This window comes from Athene cunicularia, assembly GCF_003259725.1.
Source record: "Athene cunicularia isolate RWA chromosome 3 unlocalized genomic scaffold, athCun1 chr3_part1, whole genome shotgun sequence".
Taxonomy (NCBI): Eukaryota; Metazoa; Chordata; class Aves; order Strigiformes; family Strigidae; genus Athene; species Athene cunicularia.
In genome coordinates this window covers 5,674,537-5,699,754 of record NW_020799097.1, presented here as the reverse complement: position 1 = coordinate 5,699,754, position 25,218 = coordinate 5,674,537, and the positions used below count along the sequence as shown (strand labels likewise).

Genomic DNA, 25,218 nt, shown 5'->3' with positions numbered 1-25,218 from the left:
TTTTTTTTTTGCAAAAGTTCTTCAAGCCAATTAAAAGCAGATTTCTTACTATGTATTTGCCTGTGCGTTATTGACTGAAGGGAGAATAATGCTACATGTGTGAGTTAAAATTTTTGCATCTTGTCAGCAGCAAGCCAGTAAACTCAGAAGTTAAAAGCACAGGTTGTAATCAACCACTTTAATAGCAGACATATTTAACTTCACAGAAGAAAAAATAATGTTGTGTCATTTTTCAAGCTTGGTGTGAAGAATAATTTATAATCCTTTGTTAGAGCTCCTAATTGCATATTTTGCTGATGGATGAAAGGGTAGAAGGAGATTTCATATTTCCTCTTTTAAATATCCTCTTGCTCTTAACATGTGTGCACACTCGAAACCATCTAGTCTCCCAGCTGCGTGAGATGGGTTGCATGAAGAGGATAAAAGATGAGTGTCTTGGAGTCTTTAAGAATAATGTCGTGTGTTGAGAAATCCCATCATGAAGTGGTCATTCACCTTCATTAAATCTGTGCTGAAGAGGAGTAGGCAAAACATGTGCTTTACCTGCCTTGACAGTCCCCTTTTTTTTTCAAATGTGATGGTAAGGGTTAGGGAAAAAGCTGCTTATTTTTTTGCATTACCTTTGTTGCAGGTAAGGTCAGGAAGGATGTAGTAATTTTGTTATTTAAAAACGCTATACAAATTTTGAGGATGTCCACCTGACATTGGTAAATTTAAAGCACTTTGTCATCCTGTGTGAAGAGTTAGCCCAGGTGCCTGCCAGCCTGTGGCTTAGGATGTGGGTTTCTTTGGGGCGGCTGTGTCCAGAGGCAGGGGAAGCAGGCAGGGTATGCAAAATGGGCAGCGGTTTGGACCTGCCTGTCATTGCGCTACAATCTTGAATACATTTTGGACTTGTGACCTCTGTGGCTTGTCCTGCTGTGACATGACAACTCAACGTTTTCTGGCTCTGTGTCAAGTGTTATTAATGGCCGAAAAATAATTTACTAGACCAGGTTACAAGAGAAAGTGTAAAGTCCTGGGTTTTAGAGCATTTCAGAAAGCCTTTCATAAGGTTTTGTTTTATGACTACAAACTTCGCAATAATGGTTTGATGTGCTTTTTATTTTCTTTCACGAGGTAATTGTCTTTCAACAGTCATACAAAGTATTTAGCCACTAGTAACTGTTACATTACAAATAGTAGAATGTGCCTATTAAATTCCTGAAACAGCTTTACCTAAAATTTTAGTGAAATATTTAGTGAAATTTTTCTAGAATATAGGACATCATACGGAAAAAAAATTTAGTAGGAATTTAGTTTTTTTGCCATTTCAGCAGTTTGATATTTGATGTCAGTTTTATTCTGGGTACTTTTTGCCTGTAGTAAAGAAAATGTTGTAAAGAAAAGGCTGTTCTTTGTCCTGTCCATGGATGTAAACCCCTTAATGGTCATAAAAACTTTTCAGGCATTTGTAGTGGCGTTTTCATGGTTTTTTTTCACCGTATGCCGTGTAATTGGTTTCTGTGGACTAGATGCTGCTGAAAACCATTTGATTTCTGAATGTTGTTTAAGGGGAAAAGGGAAAAGAAGATGGTTCTTTACGAATGTGAAAAGGATGAGGAAAATAAGAAAAAGATGGGTTATTCTTTACCTGAAATTTGATGTTTGAGAAGTTTCATCATCGGAGGCGATGCGAGGACTGCTGTCTGATTGCCTTCTGAGAGCAATGGCTAAGTCCCAGCAGTGCAAGGGGGTATTTTGGTGACAGGAGTGCAGCCTGTAGCTCTGGCTGGGACACAGAAGGCTTTCCGGCGATGTTTCCCACTTCCTTTTCCAAACTACAAATTTTCTGCTGCATTTCCTGAGAGTGCATCACAGACTCCGTTGTCTTGTTTAAAACTCATTTAGTTTAGCGACAGGTATTCTGCAAGTGAACAGATGTAACTCTATGTGGGTTTTCTTTTGCAAATGTCATCTTGTAAAGTGAAATAAACTTTCTGAATAATCTTCAGAAAGGAGTCGGCAGAAAGCTGAAAGGGACAGGGGGGTTTTCCTATGCTGGTTAAGGACCAAGCACACACATATGGTCTTCAGGGCATATTTGCTTAGTGTGTTCTTCACTGGGGACTTCGAGACGTTTCACAAGAACTTTAACATCTCCCCTGAACCTTATGTGCTATAAAGCTTCATAATGGTGCCCTTTCTTCCCTGGTGCTCCACCAGAACAAAGGCCTGTGGGTTGTCAGTGTGTTTCCTCTGGTGAAGTGATTATAGGCATTTGCACTCCGTATTGAATATCTGTTCTTTTTGGCTTTGGTCAACAAGTTAGGATAGTTCTTTTACAACTTTTTGTAGTGCCAGGCATAGGAACAAGGTGCTCATATATTATAAACGTAAAATGATAACAGGAGTTTGTGCCAAGCCTTACTTTGCCAGGGCTTGTTGATTTCTCATATGAAGCTTTTCAACTCCAGCACATGAAAGCCTCCCAGGTAATCTAAACACCCTGAATCTCTACAGAGATGCTAATGAAACTAGTTAAGAGATTAAAGGCCTTTGGACTATACAAACTGGATGAAAACCAAGTCAAAAGAGGAACTAAACCGTCCCCTTGTATCCTCATCTAACCTGATTTCTTTTTTGCTCGTTGTAAAGGTGTTTGTGATGTTTGGAGTTCATGCGTGCTTCATCCCTGATAAGCACAAGAAACCACAACAGTAATTACAAAAGTTCATTAATTGAGACAATTTTTTTTCCTTCCCTGTATTGAGTTCAGTAAATTATTTTTTAACCATCTGTCTAATGATGATTTCTGCGATTCTATGTTTTCTCTATTTTAAAAACGTTCGAACAAATCTAGATTAATGCCACTCTTCCAATTTCTCCAAGCTGTACACGAACCCCTAACATCTAGATATGACCACAGCAAGTTAATACACTTTTCAATATGTCTTGACTTATATATACATGGACTAAAGTTGTAGTGGTAGTCATATAGTCATATTCTTGAAAACATGAGTTGGCATATTTTCAAACATGGCATATAGTTCTAGTTGTAGAACGTCATCCATCTTGGGTTGCAAGCAATAAGATTAGTTGTATCTTAAGTGGCATACTTAAGGGATACTGTCAATGTTTAGAATAGCTGATGCAATTTAGGAAAAGGAACTTAAAAATATAAGAAGACAGTGTCTGGAAGAAAGAGGGAGAATAGGAAGAATTTGTTAGAATTAGTACTATGCCAGCTAAAAGCCAGCATATTCAGCTTCATTATTTACCAGAAACATAATCTGTACTGACTTTTTGTAAACTTATTTATGAAAGCTTTAACCAGTGATTCAAAACATTCTTTTACTGAATCTAAAATTTCACTGGAATTTCATAGGTTGCCCACATTCAACATGATAATCCATGGCAAATCTTTTCTTTGGGCTTTCAGTCCTTACCTGTGTTGCAGTTCCATTAATTGGAATATAGGAATATGATAGAAATATAGAGATGTGATTGAATATTAATTGTGCTTGCACATTAATAATTCTCACCAGTAGTACTCTTGTAATTTTTCAGTTGGTGAAAAGTCATCTGAAGCCATTTAACCATATTTCCTACATAGTTTCTTCTCAAGAAAAGTACCTCTGTTTCTTTTATTATACAAAGAAATTCGGAATTAAAATCACATGTAAGGACAGTAAAGACTAGATGTTTAACTTGCACTGCTTTTGGCTTTGGAAGAAATGGTGAAAAAATTATTTCCGTAAAACTGTGGATAAGATAGGGTGTGTTGTTTCAAGCTTGGGTAACTTGTGTTAAAAACAAAATTACAACATATCTGTTACGCTGCTCACTGTTACCTGATTCTTTTTCAAGATAAGTTATTTATCACTGGTTTAGAACAAAGGGCTTTGTACTTTCAGAAGCATTATATGCTAATTGCCTATGCAGTTTGTGATAATACTTTGGTAAGTAAAAGTAACATCCAGAGTCAATTTGAAATCTAAAACATATAAGAGACTTAAAATATACCATCAGGGTTTTACTGGTTATAGACATCTGTGGTATATTAAGTGTATTATTTTTCATTAGTGTACATGAAAAGATCAGTGTTAGTGACATCTTCTATATGACTTCTTATGTATTCATCAGGCGTTATGCAATGTTTCTCATTCATATTGGTTAAAATGGCTGTCAAAATGCAAATGCCTAAAAGCCTGTAGCATTAATTAGGTCATGTTATTTGAAATATCTTAGAAGTATTTAATATTTTAACTTGCTCTTAGTTTTTGTTTTTTTTAATATGTTGGATTGTTTTGTGTTGGGTTTTTTTTGTTGTTTTTTTTGTTTGTTTGTTTTTTTCAAGTGTAGTAGCTCAAAGTATAACTATCAGACTAATTAAGTAAGATTTATTTTAAATCAAAAGTAATGGTAGGGTCAGTAGCAGCTCTTGATTGTTTGGTGAGTGGACTCATGTGAATCATCTGCTTTTTAGTCTAAATATTCCTGTCTGGCTTTGGGGAATAGAGGAGTGTCGTGAAGAGAGTGGCAGTAATGATTCCAAATCATACATAGTTTCTTTGATTGTCTTACTGTGTACTTTATGAAATAAAATGTCAAAAGGTGCTTGGTCACTGTTAACATGGGAAATTAAGGTCTGTAACCTCACAGAGATAGAGATCAAAGTCAGTGTTGAATTCATGTATCAACGTCGAATTCACGTATCAACCACGATCAGTGGTTGATCTGCTGTTATCCTACAAGATCTTCACTAGTAATTCTTTAGCAACTTTGTTGACAGTCCTGGTAAAGGAACTGTGAACAGAGATAGTTCTTGTTAGAGTCAGAGGCCAGCCAACTCGTGGTCCAAGTTCTCTGTCTGAGGAACTGTGCTCACCTTGACTTGCACCCAAAGCCTATTTTTGCTAAGTGGGGAATTTAAAGCAACAATAGTGGGAACCAAGACTCAAAACACGAAAAACAGGCAGAAATTATGTCAACAAGAAGATAGCAATAACCTTGGTAGTGCCATACAAATTAATGATATCAAACCATGGAGAGGTTTGGGAGGTACGAGAAAACACTCCTCCATACGAAGGCTACATTCAGGTATAGGTATTTGTATAAATCCATTAGGTGGTTTCAAGGTAAGCCTCAGTGGAAGGATAGTTGAGTGTCATAAACCCACATCATTTAAGAGTATTTTGTCTTCGACAAGCCCATAGAAGCATTATTTTATTGTCAGTGCTGAGTGTGGGAGGTTTTCTGTTTTCTGATAGTATTAAAGCTTGCATTTTTTTGTCAGAGACCTGTTTATTTTTATAAGCACCTCATTTCCCCTACAAAGGCATTTGAGCTTCTCTTGCTTGGACAACGTCTCAGTCAGGTTCTTAAAAGAGAAACCCCAAGCCCTTCATTCCATCCTCACCCAAACAACAGCAGAAAACCTTCTGTATTCATTTGGTGAAATGCCTGTCAATAGCAGTAGCTCAGACCTCGACACTGCTTTCTGTAACGTTGCATAATGCACTTTCCAGTCATCCTCTCCTTACTTGAGCTTCTATTTCCTTGGCAGAGTTTAGAGAGAAAGACAGAGAAAGGATGCCATGATTTGTCTACGAGACTTACTGATAGAAATAAGGAGATGGAGAACTTGGGGAACTGTATAATTTCATTTTCTCTCACATCCTATAAAGTATGATGTCAATTTACTCTTGAGCCTTCTGATTGCAATTCATTTGAATACTTGCATCCAATTGAAGTTTAAGCAAATAGTTTTCTACAGAAGACAACAACCTACTTGTATAATGTGAAAATCTTTCTGCCTCCATAAAATTGACTTTGTAAGCTGTGGTTTACATACACAAGCTATTCACACACATGCAGGAAGTTTTCTTGACTTTTGCTAACGACAGTAAAGTCAATGAAATTAGAGAATAAATGATTCGTTGTAAATATTTAGTGAACTGTGACTAAGCACCTTTTAATAGAAAGTGTCAGTGTTATAATTCCAGAGGCTAGACTGTTTATGAATAGTTACATTTTATAAGGTACTTTGTCATGGCTTGCAAGATATTTACAGCAAATCTTTTTTTAGTGATTTTTTTTTTTGTTTCATTAAGAAAACTCATGAGAATTTCCTGAACATACAAAGCAGGCTCATGATTGCACAGTATGTCACTGAAAGCAACTTTCCCTGCAATTCGTGTTTCCTTCAATCTTGATGGACTGGGGTTTCAAGCCTAGTATTATTACCATACCTACCCTTGTAGATAATGCCTTTGTGGAAAAAGAGACGGGAAAAAAAAAAAAAAAAAAAAGAGAAGAAAATGTTCATGGAGTTCTAAAAACATATATATATTCTCTACTTTTGTGTAACTGTCCAGACAGATGCCAGAGAATGTGCCTATCAGTCAGGATATACGAGTCAGTTTGGGGTTTTTTTTTAAAAAAAATGAAGAAAAAAAAAAAAAAAAGAAGAAAAAAAACCCACCCACCTTATTAATATTATTTTTGTTGCTTAATTTTTAAGCATTACCTGCTGCTCCCTGTCAAAGTGATGGAACAACAGTAACCATTAGATGATGATTAAGTTTCTAGGGAAGAAAAAGGAGGAAAACCCTCATACATGGAAGTGATTTTTCCATCCAGCTTTCTGCAATTTTGTGTTTTAGTCTGTCAGCCATTGATGAGCAAATTTAGTCTCCTTAAATCCTTCTTAAGCTGAGGTTTAGGAAGGCCCTCAGTTGCAAAGTCTTGGAAATTGATTCAGCGAGTGTGCTCTACTGAAGTCTTACAGACAACTAAAGCCAATAAGGGATTTGGTGTTTTCTAGGCATCAAGGAAAAACTCCTGAGAACTGTAAAAAATAACCCTCTCTTATCTGGAGGCGGAGGGAAACTTCAGGAGCCTGAACTCTGCTGTATTTCAGAGGGAGCCAACGACTCCCTTTTATACACAAGATCCCCATATCCAGGGACTGTTTTCCTAAATAAGAGTCACTTGTACATAAGCATCGTTGTTAGGCTGGGTAGCAGAATTCAGAAGCTGAATACTTTAATCTGTTACTTCTCTAATATTTAGTATATTTTTCCTCAAAGGTAATACAAAGCATGCTTGCATGGTTAGGGACTGACTTCTCTCAGCTGTACCTTCACAATCAAATTGAAGTCAGTGTAGTTTCATGGATTATTAAATAAGAATGAAAGAAAAAAAAGTATAAAAAGTGACTTTTCTTTGTTTAGCAAATGTTCCCCATTTAATATTTTTTTTTCCCATATAATATTTTTAAAGTTGTTTCCAATTAATTTGATGAGTCTCTTTTGATTGGACAAAGGCAAGATGAAAGTAAGTAAATATGAATTGAGGCAGTGGAAGCTAACTGGGAAATTTATTTGAATCATGGAAACTTTTCAAGTTTTTTCAGCAATAAATCTTAAAATGGCACAGTTCTAGTGTCATGGCCAAATGTTCTTCAGAAGACTTTTTTTCTGCTTTTTAGATTGGTGAGTTAACTGTTCAGACCTGTCTACTGGGCATGTCTACTGTATCTAGGAATCTCCAGTTGCATTATAAAGTTATGTTCTAAAACAAATATATAAAACTGCAACAATCAAGGCCAGCAATTTCACATATCTTTAAAATCCCATTGTCTTGTCTATGTCTTTTTTGTAAGCTTAATCAGGAAAGCAAATGTGACTCATGTTTTTTTCTTCCTGCTTTTAATTCATGGCAAACGGCCAAAAACTGCAACTTGTTTGTTTGTTCCTTCATCTTCAGTGATAGTTATGAATGTGTCAGCAGACTTTTCTGAGGAAAATAAATTAAAAAATTGTTCATTTTAGTAAATGAAGAAATAGAGGTGTTAAAACTGTGGCTCTTTGGGGTGTTACCCCCCACTTCTTAATCAGAAGATTGTCTTGTGCATCTGTACAGACCACCTCTTCTCCCACTGGATGCTGAATATCACTTCTGTTGCCATCCCTCGTAACCACACTAATTGCTTACATGGAAAAGGAATATTAGGAAAATATTAAGTGAAGCTAAAAATACATTAAATATGATATAGCAGCTGGAAACGGGGGAAGCCAGCACCTTCCACCAGCCAGATCTCCACAGACCACCAGCAAAGTGCTCCGGGGGCCACCGCAACCATGCAACCACATAACGTGCTTTGGAACGTTAACATCAAATATCACCTCCTGCTTTTTACCTTGACCTCAGAAGACTTCCCCAGCAAATGATAAACAATAAACTTACGTAGTGTACCCCAGAGACCTACGTTCTAAATAAACTCTGTATGATGCCACACATTTTCGAGGAAGCAGAGTTTACCATAGACCACACAAATCACGGCCATGAGCATCATTGCTTGTGTGTTGAGTGATGCCAAGCTGGAGCTCTAAGAAGCAACGACTGTGCCTGGATATAGAAGCACAGTCAGGGTGTTGGTTGTTTTTTTTTTTAAAAAGAGAGAATATTTCAATGCTTTGTGGCTGACCCCTCCGTGACACCTGGTGTACCCCAGAGCGTGGCTCTTGCTCTCTCTTGTCCGTCTCTGAAACTGAAAGGAAGGAAATGAGAAGTGTTCAATAACTGCAGCACGAAGGGAGACATTAATTAGTCTCCTGTAACAGATCATTCTGATACCAAACATTACATTTGCTTTTGCTGCTGTAGGGTGCGATTCAGTGAAACCACAGCTTTTCTTGGAGAATTTGCTCTTTCTCTGAGTCCAGCCATTGCTTCCTCGGCTTCTAAGGAGGAAGAAAAAGGGGAAAGATGGGATGCTGACTACCTTTCCCTCAAGCATGGCGATTTCCGACATAGAGACTAATTCTTATTTTGGAAGTGTAGTTCTTTTTAAAAACTGCTCGCCACTGAGCATCTATCAGTATTGGTTAGGGTGCTGCACATGTACTTACTTTCTTCAAGAATTTTTTCTTCTGCAGTCATAGAAATGTGCTACAAGTAATTGGAAGTGTTCATTGGAATGACTTTTGGACTCTGGTATGCTTTTTAATTTTGTCTGCCTTATCTGTTTTGATAACTAAGGGAATTAGGTGTTTATCTGATATCATTTCACGTTATGTTCTTCAGATATGGATAAGAAAGCAAAGGACAGTATCAATGATAATGATTTTCTTTGTTCACCCATGTACTGGGCATAACGCTGGGTGAACTATGTATAGAAAAAAAAAATATCCCTTTTTAAATGCTCCTATTTCATTACTGGTTTTGCCCCTACTTGAATAGCCTAGAATTTTTTCAATTGAAATTGTAATTTCATATTAAGTTATTAATTCAATCTGACTACAATTTTTATAGTAAATTCTCTCCAAATTGTCAATTACTCAAATCTGAGCGCTTGTCAATAAACAGCAATAGTCATGCTCCTTTCACCTGAATTAGCTCAGCACGTTTGTCTATTTTCTTATTGAGAAAGGTCAGAAAATGCCGTCTTCGTTTGTTTTTTTTTTTTAAAAAAAAGACAAATTTGAATGGATGCCAAGTTGTCCTTAACATTGACCCCTTTTGCACTACCATCATCAAAGTTAAATAATTAACATTTCTTTCATGTGATGTTTTGTTGAGCCCCGCAAGTGATGCTTGTCCCACATTTTTGTCTTTTATTCTCGACTCACAGCTTTTTATATCCTGCACAATAACTTCAGATCCTTCTTTCTAGTGTTCTGATGATACTATTATTAAACTGTCCATATTTGGTACTCATAATTCTGCTACTTTCTTTTGTAAACTAAATATTATTCATATTTTTGAAAATTAAATTTTTAAGTGAAGATTTTCGAGTGCTCATGCTTCAACCCTAATTTGCCTATGAGAATTTTTTTCTAAAGACCAGATATTCACATCTTCTGTTTCCTAGTTTCCACTGAGACATTTCTCATTCAAAAAAAGAAAATTTATTTTGAGAAATCTAAGAAAACTTTTAAATTCCTTTTCATTATCTCTGCACTCAAAAGTGATTATTTAATAATTTTAGTGCACAAGGAGGTTAGTGTAGCGTATTGTTTCTGTGTACACCCCCATCCCTAAGTCTTGAGTGGGACTTGGGGTAAAAGACTAGAGGGTATATTGTCATTTGGACATATGGGAAATAGATTTGATCTGTAGATTGTGTATACAGGAATATCTTTTGCCAGTATTTTCACCTTATAATTTGCTTTTTTGTGTTGTTTTTTAAATCCCATTTATTTCATGAAACAAGGTATTGTGCCAGTAATAAAATGAGAAAAATGACTTGTGTTTTTAATGAGGCATTAATTGTCTAAGTGACGATTTAGTGTCTGCTCAGTAGAACTGCTAGAGAGCACATTTTGGACAAAATGAAAGACTGAAATGTAATTAGTAGACACGGATGTGGTCATCTTCCAAAGTCCTTGCTTTTGTTTTTGTAGCAAGTAGATCAAGACTAGGGTGACTGTAAAACATCAATATTTTACAAAACTCTTCTTTTCTTGTTCCAAAAATTCTGCCAAATTGTTCTTAAATGAAGTCTTCTGAGGAAAAAGCCTGTAAGAGTTCTTTACTATAAATATATTTTTGTGATTTTAAGAAGAATGGGGTATTTATAATGGATTGAACCAGAGCTTCTCTGCTCTGTGTTATCTTTATAATGTTTGCCATAAAGTGCTTCCAGGCGACATCTTGACTTCTGTAATTTTTTTCTTCCTTTTTGTTGGTGCCTGGAACAGATTATTGTGGGTTATAACATTTTAAAACATTTAAGTAATCCATTTGAAAGCAGGAAAAAGAGCACACCATTGATACGAAATTGCACTGACTTTCCAAATAAGATTTTATCACAGAACTTCCAGTTTCTTATTCTCTAGAGAGAAGGTTGCATAGTTTGATTTCTGAAGTAAAATACATTTTTAAAGCGTTGGTTTTGTCAGTGAGATTGATGTATCTTATGGTAGAATTTTTCTTTCAGAACAAATAAGAGTGTTGGTGTGTTCAGTGCATTATGATGTTAAACTGAAATTAAACCAAACTGTTCAAAAGAATTATGCTGTATTTTAATTTTTGTGCATCTTTTCTTCTTAGGTGAGATATTTTTATCTGTGCCTAGTATGGAAATAATTTATATTTCTATTTTCACTCACAGGTTCAGTGAAAACACAGAGTAACTACTGTAACAGTTCAGAATGGGTTTGATTTTTGGTAATTGGTTGTGGTGCTTCATTAGTTGTAGAAGGCATGGACTGCCTTGTCCTTAAATTGTTAACTGTAATTTAGAGCACAGGTTTCCAATCTGGGAACTGTATACCACTGGTAATCCAAAAGTCAAATTAACTATTTTACAGTATTTTTAATATATATAATATAGCTAAAAAAAAATTCTAGAAATACTGCAAATATTTATTTCATAGGTTTTTTTACAGAGTTCCTGAGAAATGCTGACATTTGTAATGCTATTTTGGTCTCAGATATTTCCATATTTTTGAGATAGGTCATGTTTTTTTCTTTATATTTCTCCCCATTATTACAGTAAGTACTGTAACTTCTATCTGACACAGGTACTGCAAAGATGAATAATGAGAATACAGTCTCTCTACATGCATAGGTGGACTTTTCATATAATTTTGTTTTACTATTAAAATTAATCTATTTTGCTGATTTACTATTAAAATAAATCTAATTTGCAAAGCCTCGTTTGTCAATAGAGCACTTGTTACCACCCAGCAATGAGAGTCATAGGGGGATAACTCTTTCTTTTTCTGCCAGAGACAAACTGTAGACAAGTTGCTTCCCTTCTCCAGGCATTGACTTCAGGAAGGGTAGTAAAGTATAAAACACAATGCTATAAAATGTGTTGTTATCTGATAAGGAAGTGTGTTGTTTGAGAATTTGTTATAATTATCATCATTTAACATCCAAAGATCTCATTCGTAAAGTGATGATGTGAATTTTTAAAACAATGAAAAATGGTCTTGACATTTTGGAGAATATAAAAATAATTAATATTGCTTCTCTAAAAATTAGCATAAAGCATTCTTCCTCATTTATATTTTGTATCTTCTGGATTAGTTTAAATCGTCTTATGGTTTTAATCTAGATTTAAAATAGCTAGGGATTTCCACATTTGGTTAACACTTATAATGTATATATACAGTGAAATGATGTTTTGACTTCCTGGTCTCCTCATCACTTTTTCACCCTCTCCTCATGAGAGCAGACTGAAAATTGGTCTCTCTTGGCTTTTTAAATTCCATTTGTGTTTGGGTATATTGTTGAGATGAGCTTTTTCCTAGAGCAGAAATGACTGATCATAGTCCAGTCTGCATAGTCTAGAAAGACAGTTGTCTCATTTATTTCCTGAAAAACTGAAACCCTTTGTGAATGAGCGAATGGAACGTATTATGTTATACAACTGGAATAAATTATATCTTTTTCCTTTGCCAGTCGTAAGGATTTGTAAAATTAATTTATGTTTAAGACACAACTGTTAGAATTTGGCGTATCCTGATTAGTATACAATGGTACTGAAAAGGGTTCTTGCCACAGCTTTGTGTTGGGATAAATCTGCTGATTTTCAGCAGTTAGAAAGTGTTTACTATAGTATAAGAGGAAAAAAAAAGAAGCTCCAAACAAACCGGGGTGAAGTCTATTGGTTTTTGTTAATAAGCAGGACATTAAAAAACACCTATATAACAGAGCTGCCCATATTCTAGCATTTACTTCTTTTACAAAACCATGCTCGTTCTCAGCCGATGGGTATTGTACTTACAAGCTTACAAAAAGTAACTAAGTTAGTTCAGTGAAACCGTATGTAGAAAGATTATTCTGCAGAGAATTTAGCAAAACTTAGAAAATCAGGTTTTGATGGAATTTAGACATATTCACCCTGAAAGATATGTACTTATAGTTTGTTGGAAGTAGACCTGTATAGAATCTAGCATCACAATTGACAGTATTTTGCATGTCAACAGTTCATAAAGTAATAAACCATGGAGGAGGAAAAATATTTTAAAAACAGTTTGCTCAAATGTATTTTCTAAGTTGTGTTTTTATATACATTAATTCATTTTTCATGTCTTAACTGCAGTCATAAAAGTTTAAGTACAGATAATCTTACAACACTCTCTGCTTAAAATCAGACTTTAATTTACATATTTATTCTTCCAATAGCAAAATATACAATATTCTGCTTTGATTTTATGTATGATATTAGTCATGAAGTGAAGTCATGGCAACTGGGGGATGTTCCTTCCTGAGGAATGGAAAGAAAGCAAATGCCATCTCTGTCTCCAAAATTGACAGAGGGGAGGATTCAGGGAGGGACAGACCAGTCATCCTCACCTTAATCCCTGGGCAGATCATCCCTGAAACCATTTTTGAGCCTCTTAAGGATAAGAAGGTGGTTTGGAGTTGTCAGCATGGATTTACAAAGGGGAAATTGTATGTGACCAACCTAATAGCCTTCTGTGATGAAATAACTGGTGCAGTGTATGAGGGAAGAGCGGTGAATGCTGTTTACCTTGACTTTAGCAAGGCTTTTGACACTGTCTCCTGTAGCATCCTCAGATACGAGCTGGTGAAGTAGATAAATGGATGGACCATGAGACAGGCTGAAAACTGGCTGAAGGGCTGGGCGCAAAGGGTTGGTACCAGCAGCATCAAATCCACCTGAAGTCCGTGCACCCACAGCAAGTTTGTTGATGATACAAAACTGGGAGGAGTGATTGATAGACCAGATGGGTGTGCTGGCATTCAGAGGGACCTCAACAGGCTGGAGAAATGGGCCAACAGGAACCTCATGAAGTTCCATAAAGGGAATTCCAAAGTCATGCTCCTGGGAAGGAATAACCCCAGTCACCAGCACAGGCTGGGGGTTGACCATCTGAAAGGAGGTTTCCAGAGAAGGTCATGGGAGGTCCTGGTGGACACAGGTTGGACACGTGCCAGCAATGTGCTCTTGTGTTATCATCCTGGGCTACATCAGGCAGGCTGTTTCCAGCAGGTGGGGGAGGTAATCCTCTGCTCAGAACTAGTGAGACCCATCTGGATTGCTGGGTTCACTGCTGGGTTCCCCAGTACAAGAGAGACATGGACATACTGGACTGAGCCAGTGAAGAGCCACTAAGATGATTAAGGGACTGGAGCATCTCTCATACAAGGAGAGGCTTGAGAGCTGGGACAGTTCGGCCTGGAGAAGAGAAGCCTCAGGGAGATCTTATCAATGTCTATAAATACCTGATGGGAGGGAGTAACCAAGACAGAGCCAGTTTTTTTTTAGTGGTGACCAGTGACAGGAAAAGAGGCAGTCGGCACAGACTGAAATACAGGAAATTCCACTTAAACATAAGGGAAGAAACATTTTTACTGTGAGGGTGGTCAAACGTGATGAAACAGGCTGTGGAGAGAGGTTATGGAGTGTCTGTCCTTGGAGATACTCAAAACCCAAGTGGACACAGCCCTGAGGAAACTTATTCGAGCAGGGGAATTGGACTAGGTATCTCCACATGTCCCTTTCAGCATCATCTGTTCTGTGATTCATAGAGTAGCAGTGGTATAGTGGTAATATTTTTTCTTTTTTTTTTTTTTTTTTTTTTTTCTCTCCTGCAAGACAGTAATTTTCCAGGTATGAATATAAATTTATTAAGGCAAAAATTGATACAAATTTCTTAATGCATATGTTGTTGTGCATTTAAAGAAACACTAACAAAAGTTGCCCTCTCTAAAAGGAAAATTTAGGGTATGTTTTTGTTTCCACAAGTTATTAAAACATGCAAGATCAGCTTAAGAATGTGATTCAGAAGGTTCATGCTTAAAAAAAACACTTTATTGAGTCAAGACAGAGTAATCTCCATGGAGTTGGGACTCTTTAGCATCTCTGAAATTAATTCCCTGAGGATTCTGTGTTATTCTTGATTTATGGTACTGTCACAGAGGACAGAGTTTGTCTTTATGTGAGAAGAGTTGGACTTTTCATTTGGTAAGATGTTAGACATTGTCAATCCTGCTGTCTGGTGGACCTTACCATTTAAAAATTTATGGTGTAAAGAAGCTACTTCCATTTGAAGGTAAACAAAGTTGCTCTTACAGTGGTCTTGCCTTGTTTAGATCATACCTGAAATGAACTTAACTGATACCTTCGGATGTTGCTTTCCACCGTAGTAATTGAACAGTATCTGTAGTGAAGACTGTTAAGTAAGCATTAATATGTTTTCTGTAAGCTCAAGATAATTATTAATTATGAAATCTCTTCCTGGGTTTAGAATCTTAATAATTATAAATATCAGTGAACCTTACTTCAGACTCCAAATACAGAGTTTCAACAACTGTCTATTAGTTGCAGGTGACATACCATTTTACAATGTGATCATATCTCATTTTAAAGTATTTTAAGTCATATAATCAAGATTTTTTTTTTGTATACTTGTTTAACATCACAAGACTCCCTAGTTCTTGCTTAAGCTTGGTTTTTAGGGTTTCCAGCAGTGAAACTTCTGTTACTTCTGAGATGGTTGCAGAGAGGTTTAGCTCTTGTTTCCATATGTTTTCCTTCTAATTTGGTCTAAATGTGCCTTTTCTAAATTTTATCCCTTGTCACTATGTGCTTTTGAATAATTAAATGGTATTATGTAATGTTTCTCATTGTTTATGCTTTTCAAATATCTGCAGACATCATCACAGCTTAATTTTATAGTGAAAACATGGCATTTTATAGCTGACATTTCTATTTCTTCCTGTATTTGCTGTTTTCACTACTATATGCTTTTTGGAAGAACCATTTTCCTTAAACTGAGTTCCTTCTAGTAGAGATTCAATAATTTAATAATCAAATTTCTTAGAGTTAGTAGTATAGTATTTAAAGAAGTGAATAGGACATCTCCACTTGCTTAATAAGTAGATGGTAATTAATTTTAGTAACTTCCTGTAGCTTCTCTTGACTTCATAGAGGTGGGAGAGTGGGGAGCTACTCTTGTTGACATCATCATGGCAGAGAGATACATTACTTGGTTATTAGACAACAAAATGTGACTAATTGTCTATCAAAGTGTAGGTCTGAGAAAGGAAAAAGGAAGGTGTCCAGGAGTTGGAGAAGGTATCAATAACACTTTCAAGCCTTACAGAGATACAGGAATACTATGTGGGAGTGATGGGATGGAATGGGACAGAGGAACTGAAAAGAGCAGGTAGAAGAGGCAATCCTGGAAGAGACTTTGAAGTCAATGCTGATTAACTCAACTTGATATGCAGAATGACATAATGACTGTTATCCATGTAGATGAATACTATATAAGAAGTTACCGATCTACCTAGCTATATACCTGTTTCAGTATTCAAATTGCAAAGTCTGTGCAGCTGTGTATGTATAATCAAGTCTTAGTCTTGAGTCAGTCATATTTATTTAGATGCAGGATTAGCAGTTGGGACCATTTTCAGTCAGTGGCAAAGGTCTTCCAAATGCAGGATTTTGACTGGATCTAAGGCACTGAATTTAGTGCCTGAAATACAGGCACTTCTGTGAGCATCCACGTGTCTCTGTCACCTATAGGCAGTTTAGGCTTTTGTATGTATGGTTCTGAGCCGTATCTTAGGGAGCTTAATAATGTAAACGTCTGCAGTAATTGATAGAACAGGTCCATGCAGTTTGTCATAGGCAGGAGAAAGTACCCAGCTTTGGGTGTTGGGGAGTGCTCCCAGTCCTACGGTTTATATATAATGAATGCAGATGAACATATAACTTATGCTTTCCTATGTCCTCTGGAGAGGATTGGTTGATGTTGGAAATTGTGGGCTCTGTTGCATTCTACATTAATTGTGGACATAAGACTCATCCTGTAGATTATGTAGGTTCATTTTAAAAGGCAGGATGACTCACAGTTGCCTCTTGGGTCTTCATATCAGAGAATGAGGCTATTCTACTCATGTCTTCTTGGCTTTTACAATAGCATGCTTGCATCATAAAGTGATCAGAATAACACATTGTGGCTCAGTGCAGTTGACAATAGGCGACCTTATTATTTGTCTTTGCAGCTCTTAAGTTAGCACAAGGAAGAGTGCCATCCTGGAGTAAAATGGACTCTCAAAATGTCCAGGAGGCTACTTTTTCAGCTGTTCTGTCTGTGAGAATATATTTAAAAAAAAAAAAAAAAAAAAGTAGTATGCTTTGTGTAATTTGGCATTTGAATTTGTTAATACTTTTCTGTAATGGGCTGAGTGCAACCTCTTTGTAAGTTTACACCACCCTTGTATTAGGGAGAAGTTGTATTTTCCAAAGTTAGTGTAGACCCTGCTTGATTATAGAGCACATGGACTCCACAAACTGAAGTCTGTGATATAGCTTAAGTCAGCTTTTCTGGTTTCCTTCTCATATTTAGAACAACTCCCCTCAGTGCTAAGAGCAGATCCCGTTCGGATGGTGGCAAACGCTCCCAACAAGTCAAGTCATGGAGAAATGAACTCTCCCATTTGATCCCTTTGCGTGATAGACAGAACGACTACTTGGTCTAATTCTCCCAAACAAATCTCAGTACATGTAGTGCAGTTTGCCTTGTTCTTGCCCAGAGTGGGTGTTCTGCTCAGTGGGGCTGTAGCCTGTTTAAGGAGCCCTGGAGCCATGATGGTGTAAAGTGCAGGTGGGTTATTGAGAAGCTGCCACACAAGGTTTTTAAAACCACTGTCGGGTGATTAGTGAGGTACCAAACAGCACAAGACAATCTCCAAGAATCGCTTCTTGCAAAATGCAGTTATTTTCTTCGAAGTTTAGCCACTGAAGATCTTGGCAGAAAAAAACCTGGAAAATATCCCTAGTTTTTGTAATTTCTGTATTGAAATTGCTGCAGGTTTACAATGCTTGTTTTTAAATTAAACATTTTTCTAAAAGCTAACACAGCTACAACTTGAAATTTGATTTTATATCTCTCATACTTGAACTAAATCCTGGTAAAAAGCTATGTTCAGTGTGATGTATGAAACCTTTGTAAACCTGGTTTCATTAATCCAAGCAGATAAATATATTAACTATGAACTCTGATTGGAATTAGGATTACCTTTTTTTTTTTTTTTTTTTTTTTGAGCAGATAAACATATAAATAGCAATATAAATTCCAGTGGTTTTTCAGGTAGCACTGGTAGAACTTGCTGGTTAGTTAACATAACTCAGTGCTTTAAATTGTTCTCTTTTTCATTAAACTAAGGTAATAAGCAAGCAAGATTATTTAGTTTTTAAACTAACATCCCTTTACTAAACTCACTGACAGTATTAGGAAGGAACAATGTCTACAACAACCCGTCACATCATCTCTCTGATATAATGAGTCTTAACATAAAATAGACATAATTTAGGGGTCTTGTTGCTTACCACTCTTTTGCCTATTGCAGTTGTCCTTTTACTTTGGGCAATTTCTTCCTCCTGGATTTTGTTCTTTCTTTCCACTTCCATTCTCTGTATAATGTGTCCTCCTGTGTGTGTCTAATCAGTTTTCTCGTTTGGCACCAGTTATCTCTTTCCTTGCTGACTACTTCTGCCTTCTTCAGCAACAGCCATGGCAAACAAAATAGAGAAGAGCTAGCTTTAGGTGTTGAGACTTAGAAAAAGGTACTATCCTTATTTTGTCTGGGATGTCTGTTGCAGTGATAGGCAGTATCATGCATGTCAGAAAGAAACCTGTAGTCTCCTAATTTTCTATCATCTAAGGGACCAGATCTCCATATTTTTATCGTTGTCTTCATAGTAAGTGTCTTATGGCACCAAGCTGAATCACTTCAGCATGATGTACTACTGATTTTCCAAAGTGTGTTTTTAGTGATTTTTCATGATTTGCAGTGCTTGTCCTTCTGGTATTGGAATTGCTGTGAGTTTTGTGGATGTTCTCATGCTCAGTACTGTAAAACTGTCTTTCCTTGTCACCACCTGGTTGTCAGGTCTCTGATAATTTGTGTATTTAGGAGGGCACTTGCTTATAGTATGGAAAATTCTGAGAAATAATATGCTTCATATTCCAAATGCATTCCTGCCAAACAGCTGACAGGAGAAAAATTTAGTGTGTATTCTTACAATACTGAGGAGACGGGAGCCCGGATATTATCCAGTCCAAATATATCTAGTAGTTGATTTGTCCTCTGTGATTTTATGGGAGCCTTGCCTGGTTTTAGATTTGTAACAGTGAATTAGCTGGTTCTGTATGTGGTGAGCACTTATATCTTGATCATAGTTTGCTTGGCTGGCCAGATAAAAATGCAGGGTGGGAATCAGCTTGCTGCTACAGACCCGGGGTTCAGATGTCCGCAAGTAGTTGTCTGTGTGTAAGTTAAGTCTAGTCTCTAGGTTCTCATTAAGTGTTGACTGAACACTTTCCAAGCTCCTTTGATGTCTTTCTGATCTCCTCAGTATATTGTTGTGTGTGCTTCTTCATGTGCAAATACTCACCTTCACGGACACATCTAAGTCTTATACTTCAACACATGTCCTAAGTTAGGAATTGCTGAATCCAGTAGCCTCAAGCTCAGTCATTCAATTCCAGAGAGCCTCGATCCTCACACCACAGAGACGCAGAGACAAACGGGTCTCTCAAACAAGCCCCAGGCCCCACAGTCTCCCCAGCAGCTGGTGTGGACCTCCTTGTCCCTCCAGTAGCCAACACACAGATCCTTTGATCTCTCTTGTATCCAGCCCAGATTTATGGCCACCTGGATAGGTGGATCCCAAACCTCTTATCCTTACCCACTGGCTACACTCCCATATACACAACGTGCACCCACCCAGGTCTCTCCTGTTGCTGGCACTGCAGGCACAGGGACCCCTGTGACTCACAGTCCAAGTCCAGTTGCAGAGAGGAGCCCTGTGTGAGATCTTCACGTGCATAAAACCCTCAAGTCTGCAGGTTCCATCTCCGTTGCTGTGAATCCTTCATGTAGAAAGAGAAAAGAAAAATTGTTAGGGATTCTTAGAAAAGGAAACAAAGGCATTTTTTTTTTCCCACCAGTCTACCTCACTGCTTTTAAACTTTTCTTAGGCTAGATTCCTCAAATTTGTTCAAGGTGGTAAATTCCACATGAGTTGGGGCAGCTTTGTTATGGTATGAACTCAGTGGAAGCCCCAATAAGGGAAACTATTTATTCTAGTTTAGTGCACTCCCAGCCACCCTGGTTATACTTCCTTTCTGGCCAGGACAGCTTTTCCAGGCTGTGGAGGATGGGAGATTGCAGCAGCTCTCTGTCTCCATGCTCAGCTCTCCTGGTGGTCTGGCCACCTGGGGAGCTCTGCACCAGGGTTTGTGAAGCAAGCCTATGCTGTGCCTGCTCCAGTACCTTTTGTAAGCGTTTAAAACCCCAAGAACTGGAGCAAAGGGGGTACTTTATTTCTGTAGCTGCCCAAGGTTTTGAGGTTCTTGTAAATGTAGGTCCCTGCACCATGAGTAGCTGTCAAACCTTAGCATGTGCATGTGTGTTTACACATAGTATGTCATGATACGTCACGTAGGCATTTAGTGTCTTGGACGTTTACCCTTCTGATGAGCTTGTAATCATCATTACAGGAACTTAAAATATAAATGAGAAATAGAAGCTAAAAGTAAACAACAAAAGAGCTGCAGCAGTCTTTTCTTTCTCCATGCTACTATTTTAATTATCCTGTGAAAATCTGGGTAAATTGATAACTCCCCTGTAAAAATGTTTCCTTAAAACAGGCAAACCTTTGAAATTGGATCTTCTAAGAAGGCTTTGTTATTGTGTGATGTGTCTAATGGGTAGATGCTTCTATTATAAGGACACTCTTTCATATCATTTTACAGTTTTAATGCACTGCTAATGTTGTATTTTGATATACGTCCACTTCAGCATTCACCTGTGGTGAAACAGCTCTTTTCTATTTTCAACAGAATTTTTATACGTTTCATAGGAAGACTTATTTATACTTGTAGTGAATGGAATGTTCTTTAAAATACTCTAATGAACCATTAAAAGCAAAGCACATGTGAAATGAAATTTGTAAGGTACATTAAAGCGTCAGGTTCAGTTTCAGTTCCCAGAAACAAGGGCACCAAATTTTGGTTTCCTTTTTTTGTTTTTTTTTTTGTTGGTGGGTTGTTGTTTTTTGGTTTTTTTTTTTTTTTTAAAGGGTTTTCTTTTGGTTTTTAACCTACCTGGTATTCTGCAATTTGGCAAAAATCTGAGCCCCCTGACTCTTGAGTGGTTTTTTCGTCTATGGAGAAGTACAATGACTGAAGAACAAAAATGTAGAGTTTATTACTTTAAGTGCTTGCGCGTTCGTAATTACTACCTCTGGTAGCAAAAAAGGGTAAGAAAAGGTTGTGTTTGGTACCTAAAGAATATTCTCCTATAAGCATGTTAGAATCAAGAAACATATCAAATACTATACAAACACAATTAACAAGTATTGAAGCTTCACTTTTTTTTTTTTTTCTTTTTTCTTTAGTGTCTAAAAAATCCTGTATCCATTGCAAAGAAAAAGGAAGCGGCTGCGGGTAGGTGTGGTGGTTTTTACTTCTTGCTGAAACCACCATGCCAGTATCTAGTTTTCTGTGGGTGGGAAAGAAGTTGGCAGAAGTTACGTGGGAAAACAGTGAAAGCAAACTGCGATGGAAATGGGAAGGTAGAGTGTAAGTGAGAAAGAAGGTAGATGCATCTGGAACTTGATTTTCTATGTAATAAAGCAGTGCAGCTGATTTTGCATCCCTTTTCATGTTTCAGCATCAACTCTCACATAACCTTTTGCATCGGAATGGAGCAAAACGATTTGATATCTGTTTCAGACCAGTGTGCTGCATCTTGATTGCATCTCTTCTGCTTCTCATGCCGTTTAGGGAACTGACAGTTACTTGTGAGAGAGACTGCTAAACGTAGACAGGCAGTGCATCTCAACGTAGAGGCAGTGTCCTGCCTCAAACCCAGAGTTTTGTTCTTGGAATTTGTTGTCTTTGGAAAAGGAAACCAAAAAACTTTCATTTGTCTATGTAGAATACTTAGTAAAAACTGTGAACAAAAGAAATTTGTATTGAAGGTTATAGAGCTGGCAACCAGGCATTTACTAGTTTCTCACACAGTTGTTTTATTTTACATTTTAAGTCTTAGAAAGAAAAATTACTTTTAAATATTAAAAAGGCAGTAAGTAAGAATGAACAACATATTATGGGTGTGATAACTGAATTCTGCTTGGTTTTGTATACCTTCTGTGATTAGAAGAAACCTTAATTTTCATGTTAATTTACAATAATTTACAGGCCAGAAATACTTAAGTTTTATCCTTTGTGAGTACTTTTTTTGAATCTGTGATATTTTCAATATTATTTTATATTCCAGTGTTACATGGTAATAAATATTTCTATTTTTATATGTAATTCCTATATAATATCCAGATATTTTCAGTTTATAAAATATTTAATAGTATCCGGATTGTTTGCTGTGCTGCGCTTGTAGTCTAGGAAGTATCTGGCATTATAATTCCTGTACACGTGCACTCCTGCATAACAGAGAAGAAAATCATTGAGTTTTGCTCATTTTAAAGATGTTGTACAACACTTTATAAAACATGACCATTTTGTCTCAACAAGAGACAAATGAGAACAAATAGAGAGTGTAATTTCCTCATACTATGACTACTATACTACAGTGGGTTATGCTCAGATGTTACCTGAGTAGTTCTCTTACACATATCAAGCTGAAATTTAATATCACTCAAATTTAAAATGCTGCTGGAAGAATGCTGGATAAAATTTCATTATTAGATAAAGGGGGAAAAACCTACTATATAACACTTTAGTTGTAGATAACATTGTTGTCTAGTAGATAACATTGATCTATTTTATTGAAGGATAGAATAATGCTTTTGTAAGAAAATAATTTATATATTCAGTCACCTATGAAGATTTAAGTGTTGCTTATAAATACAATTTCACTATTTTTATAAGAATCTGTAATGTTATTTTTGCTTGTGTTATTTAATTTACGATGCATCTATTTTACTGTATAACTTCTCTTATTTTAAAAACTCCAGTTTAGATGGAGAGAGTACATTTATTTTAGAAATGGCCTGAAGAGATATTAGAAAGCATAGTAAGTTATCTTTCACTATGATGATATAAGACTGCAGTACTATTTTTTAATTTTTATATCCATGTAATGAGAAGATATTTTCAGTGAGCCAGCGTTGGGCCCCATTGAGACCATTCTGAAATGAACAATTTCATGTTTTAAAAATAATTTAGACAGAAGTAAGATATAGAGGGAAGGTAGAGCAACTAGTAGACATTGAGAATGGTTATTGACAATGATTTCATGAGTACCTTTGATTTAATGAGACTTCCATTGATGTATAGTTTTACTTCAAAAATATTGTGCCTGTTTTAGGATTCTGGAGTGCAAATACCAGGTACTAGGACTGAGAGATTCAACATTCATAAAAGCTATGATGTGCAAATGTCCAAGCAACTGTAGATCATAGCCCTCTACCATCCTTCCACTGGATCTAGATGAAGTGAGAAGTCAGCTGAGCAAATTTCTTGGGGAAATTTATCCATTGCTCTGGCTGATTTTTGTTTGCCACAGTTCTAGGTAATCAAGGGGTTTTGCTGTCAGAGGGAGAGATGTGGGCATATGCGGCAATTAATGTGGCAAGAGGACTAACCTATATTACTAGAGCTCTCTTAGCACTTCTTTATCCCATCACAGTCATGGTTCTCTCATCCTTCATGCGTAAGTAGTGGGACAAAATTTTATGTATACTATGAAACTCTTGAGCCAGTTCTTGCTCCTGTTCATCGTAACATGATAAAAGCCAACCCTAACTATTTTCTGATTCTGGACACTAAAAGACCTTCACTGGGTCTTTGACAGCCTTTCTGAAAGAGTGCAGCTACCAACAAGTAGTAAATCTGTCAGCCCCACTTGGATCTCTTAGATGTTTCAAATTAAGTACGCCTGTACTCTGCCTGGAGCTGGAGCTGAAGGCCACTATACCAATTTCAGATGAATGGTTTCATAAATCTTTGGGGGCATTGTATGGGAAATGCTCGGGCTCTGCAGTGGGTTAGAGGTGGTACAAACTGCAGAGCTAGCATTCAGATTTTCCATAGCCCCTACAGCTTCCTTTAACAGGCTAGTGATGGCCACTGCCCATCCCTGATCTAAGGAGCAATCGCAGTTTAAGCTGAATGACTGGCAGTTAAGAGAAGCGTAGAGAGCAATTCTTAGCGAGTGTAGAGTGTAATTATTAGAGAAGGTAAAGCCGTGCAAAAAGCCCGTCACCACAATTTCTAATTTCATGATGTGTTGGCATGGCCATGCCTTTTGTTTGCAATATTATATGAACGCTATTGTCTCTTTATGATCTCTTGTAATTTAATCTTGCAATGTAGACTTTAAGAGCCTCATATATTGTTATGTGTAAAACAGTTTACCTTTAATCCATGGTATTTCCTTCCATAACTTAGCACTAGCACTTAGATTTGAGATAAAATACCTGTTAGCAAGTTTCGTTTTAAATTAGTTATTTGGTAATTTTGTAAGCGAAGGGGGCTGAAAATACAGAATTACTCCTAGTAGTGAACATGCTGCAGCTTTGCCTCTGCTTTTTTTTTTTTTTTTTCCAAATGTTCCCCCAAACTGATTTTCCTTTGTTTCCTCAGTTTTTCAGTTTTTCTCACCATGTGCTTTAGTATACTTTCTTGGAGCTCTCTTGTTCCTTTAACCACATTGATTTGGTGTATATACCTTGCGCCACACTGAGTGATCTACTTCTGCACTTACAGGTGTATTAAGCTTGTTGTTATTAATATTTTTTTTTAATTTTTATTTTTGTGGAGACAACCTACTTTGTTTCTTTGTAACTCATTTTCACAACCTCGTAATAAACCTCTTTATTTCAGGTTTTCCTTAGGAGATGCTCGCAGGCCACTCCATGAAACTGCAATATTGGTGGAAGACATCGTCCACACTCAGCTGATAAATTTGGTAAGAACATAGCAGATAAAATAGCTTTCATTATAAAACTCCTTGAAACGTGGCGTTTTTCATGATCAAATGACTAATAAGAGATCGTTCCAGCTTTAGAAACAAATAAAACACAGAAACTGAGGGTGATGTTCTGGCCTCGGCAATCTGTAGAAGCTACTCTTAGGTTTGCAGATAGAGAGCGTGCCCTTTGCCTATGGTTCTATACTACATTTGTGTGATGTCTGCAACCCCACCTAACCTTGGGAATAAAGCTGATATATTTTTTTGTTAAAAAGTCTTTAAAAAGTGTCTAGTCATCGG

General features: G+C 36.8%; 1 protein-coding gene across 10 annotated transcripts in view; it reads left to right on the top strand.

Moving 5' to 3' along the window:
- The window catches only part of SUPT3H (SPT3 homolog, SAGA and STAGA complex component), a 276,805-nt gene that overhangs the window by 113,210 nt on the left and 138,377 nt on the right, over positions 1–25,218 (top strand). For all 10 annotated transcript variants that reach the window (XM_026845230.1, XM_026845233.1, XM_026845236.1 and 7 more), the window contains one exon: positions 24,831–24,915. In XM_026845230.1, coding sequence (XP_026701031.1) covers positions 24,831–24,915 — 85 coding nt within the window. The remainder of the gene's footprint in view (positions 1–24,830; positions 24,916–25,218) is intronic.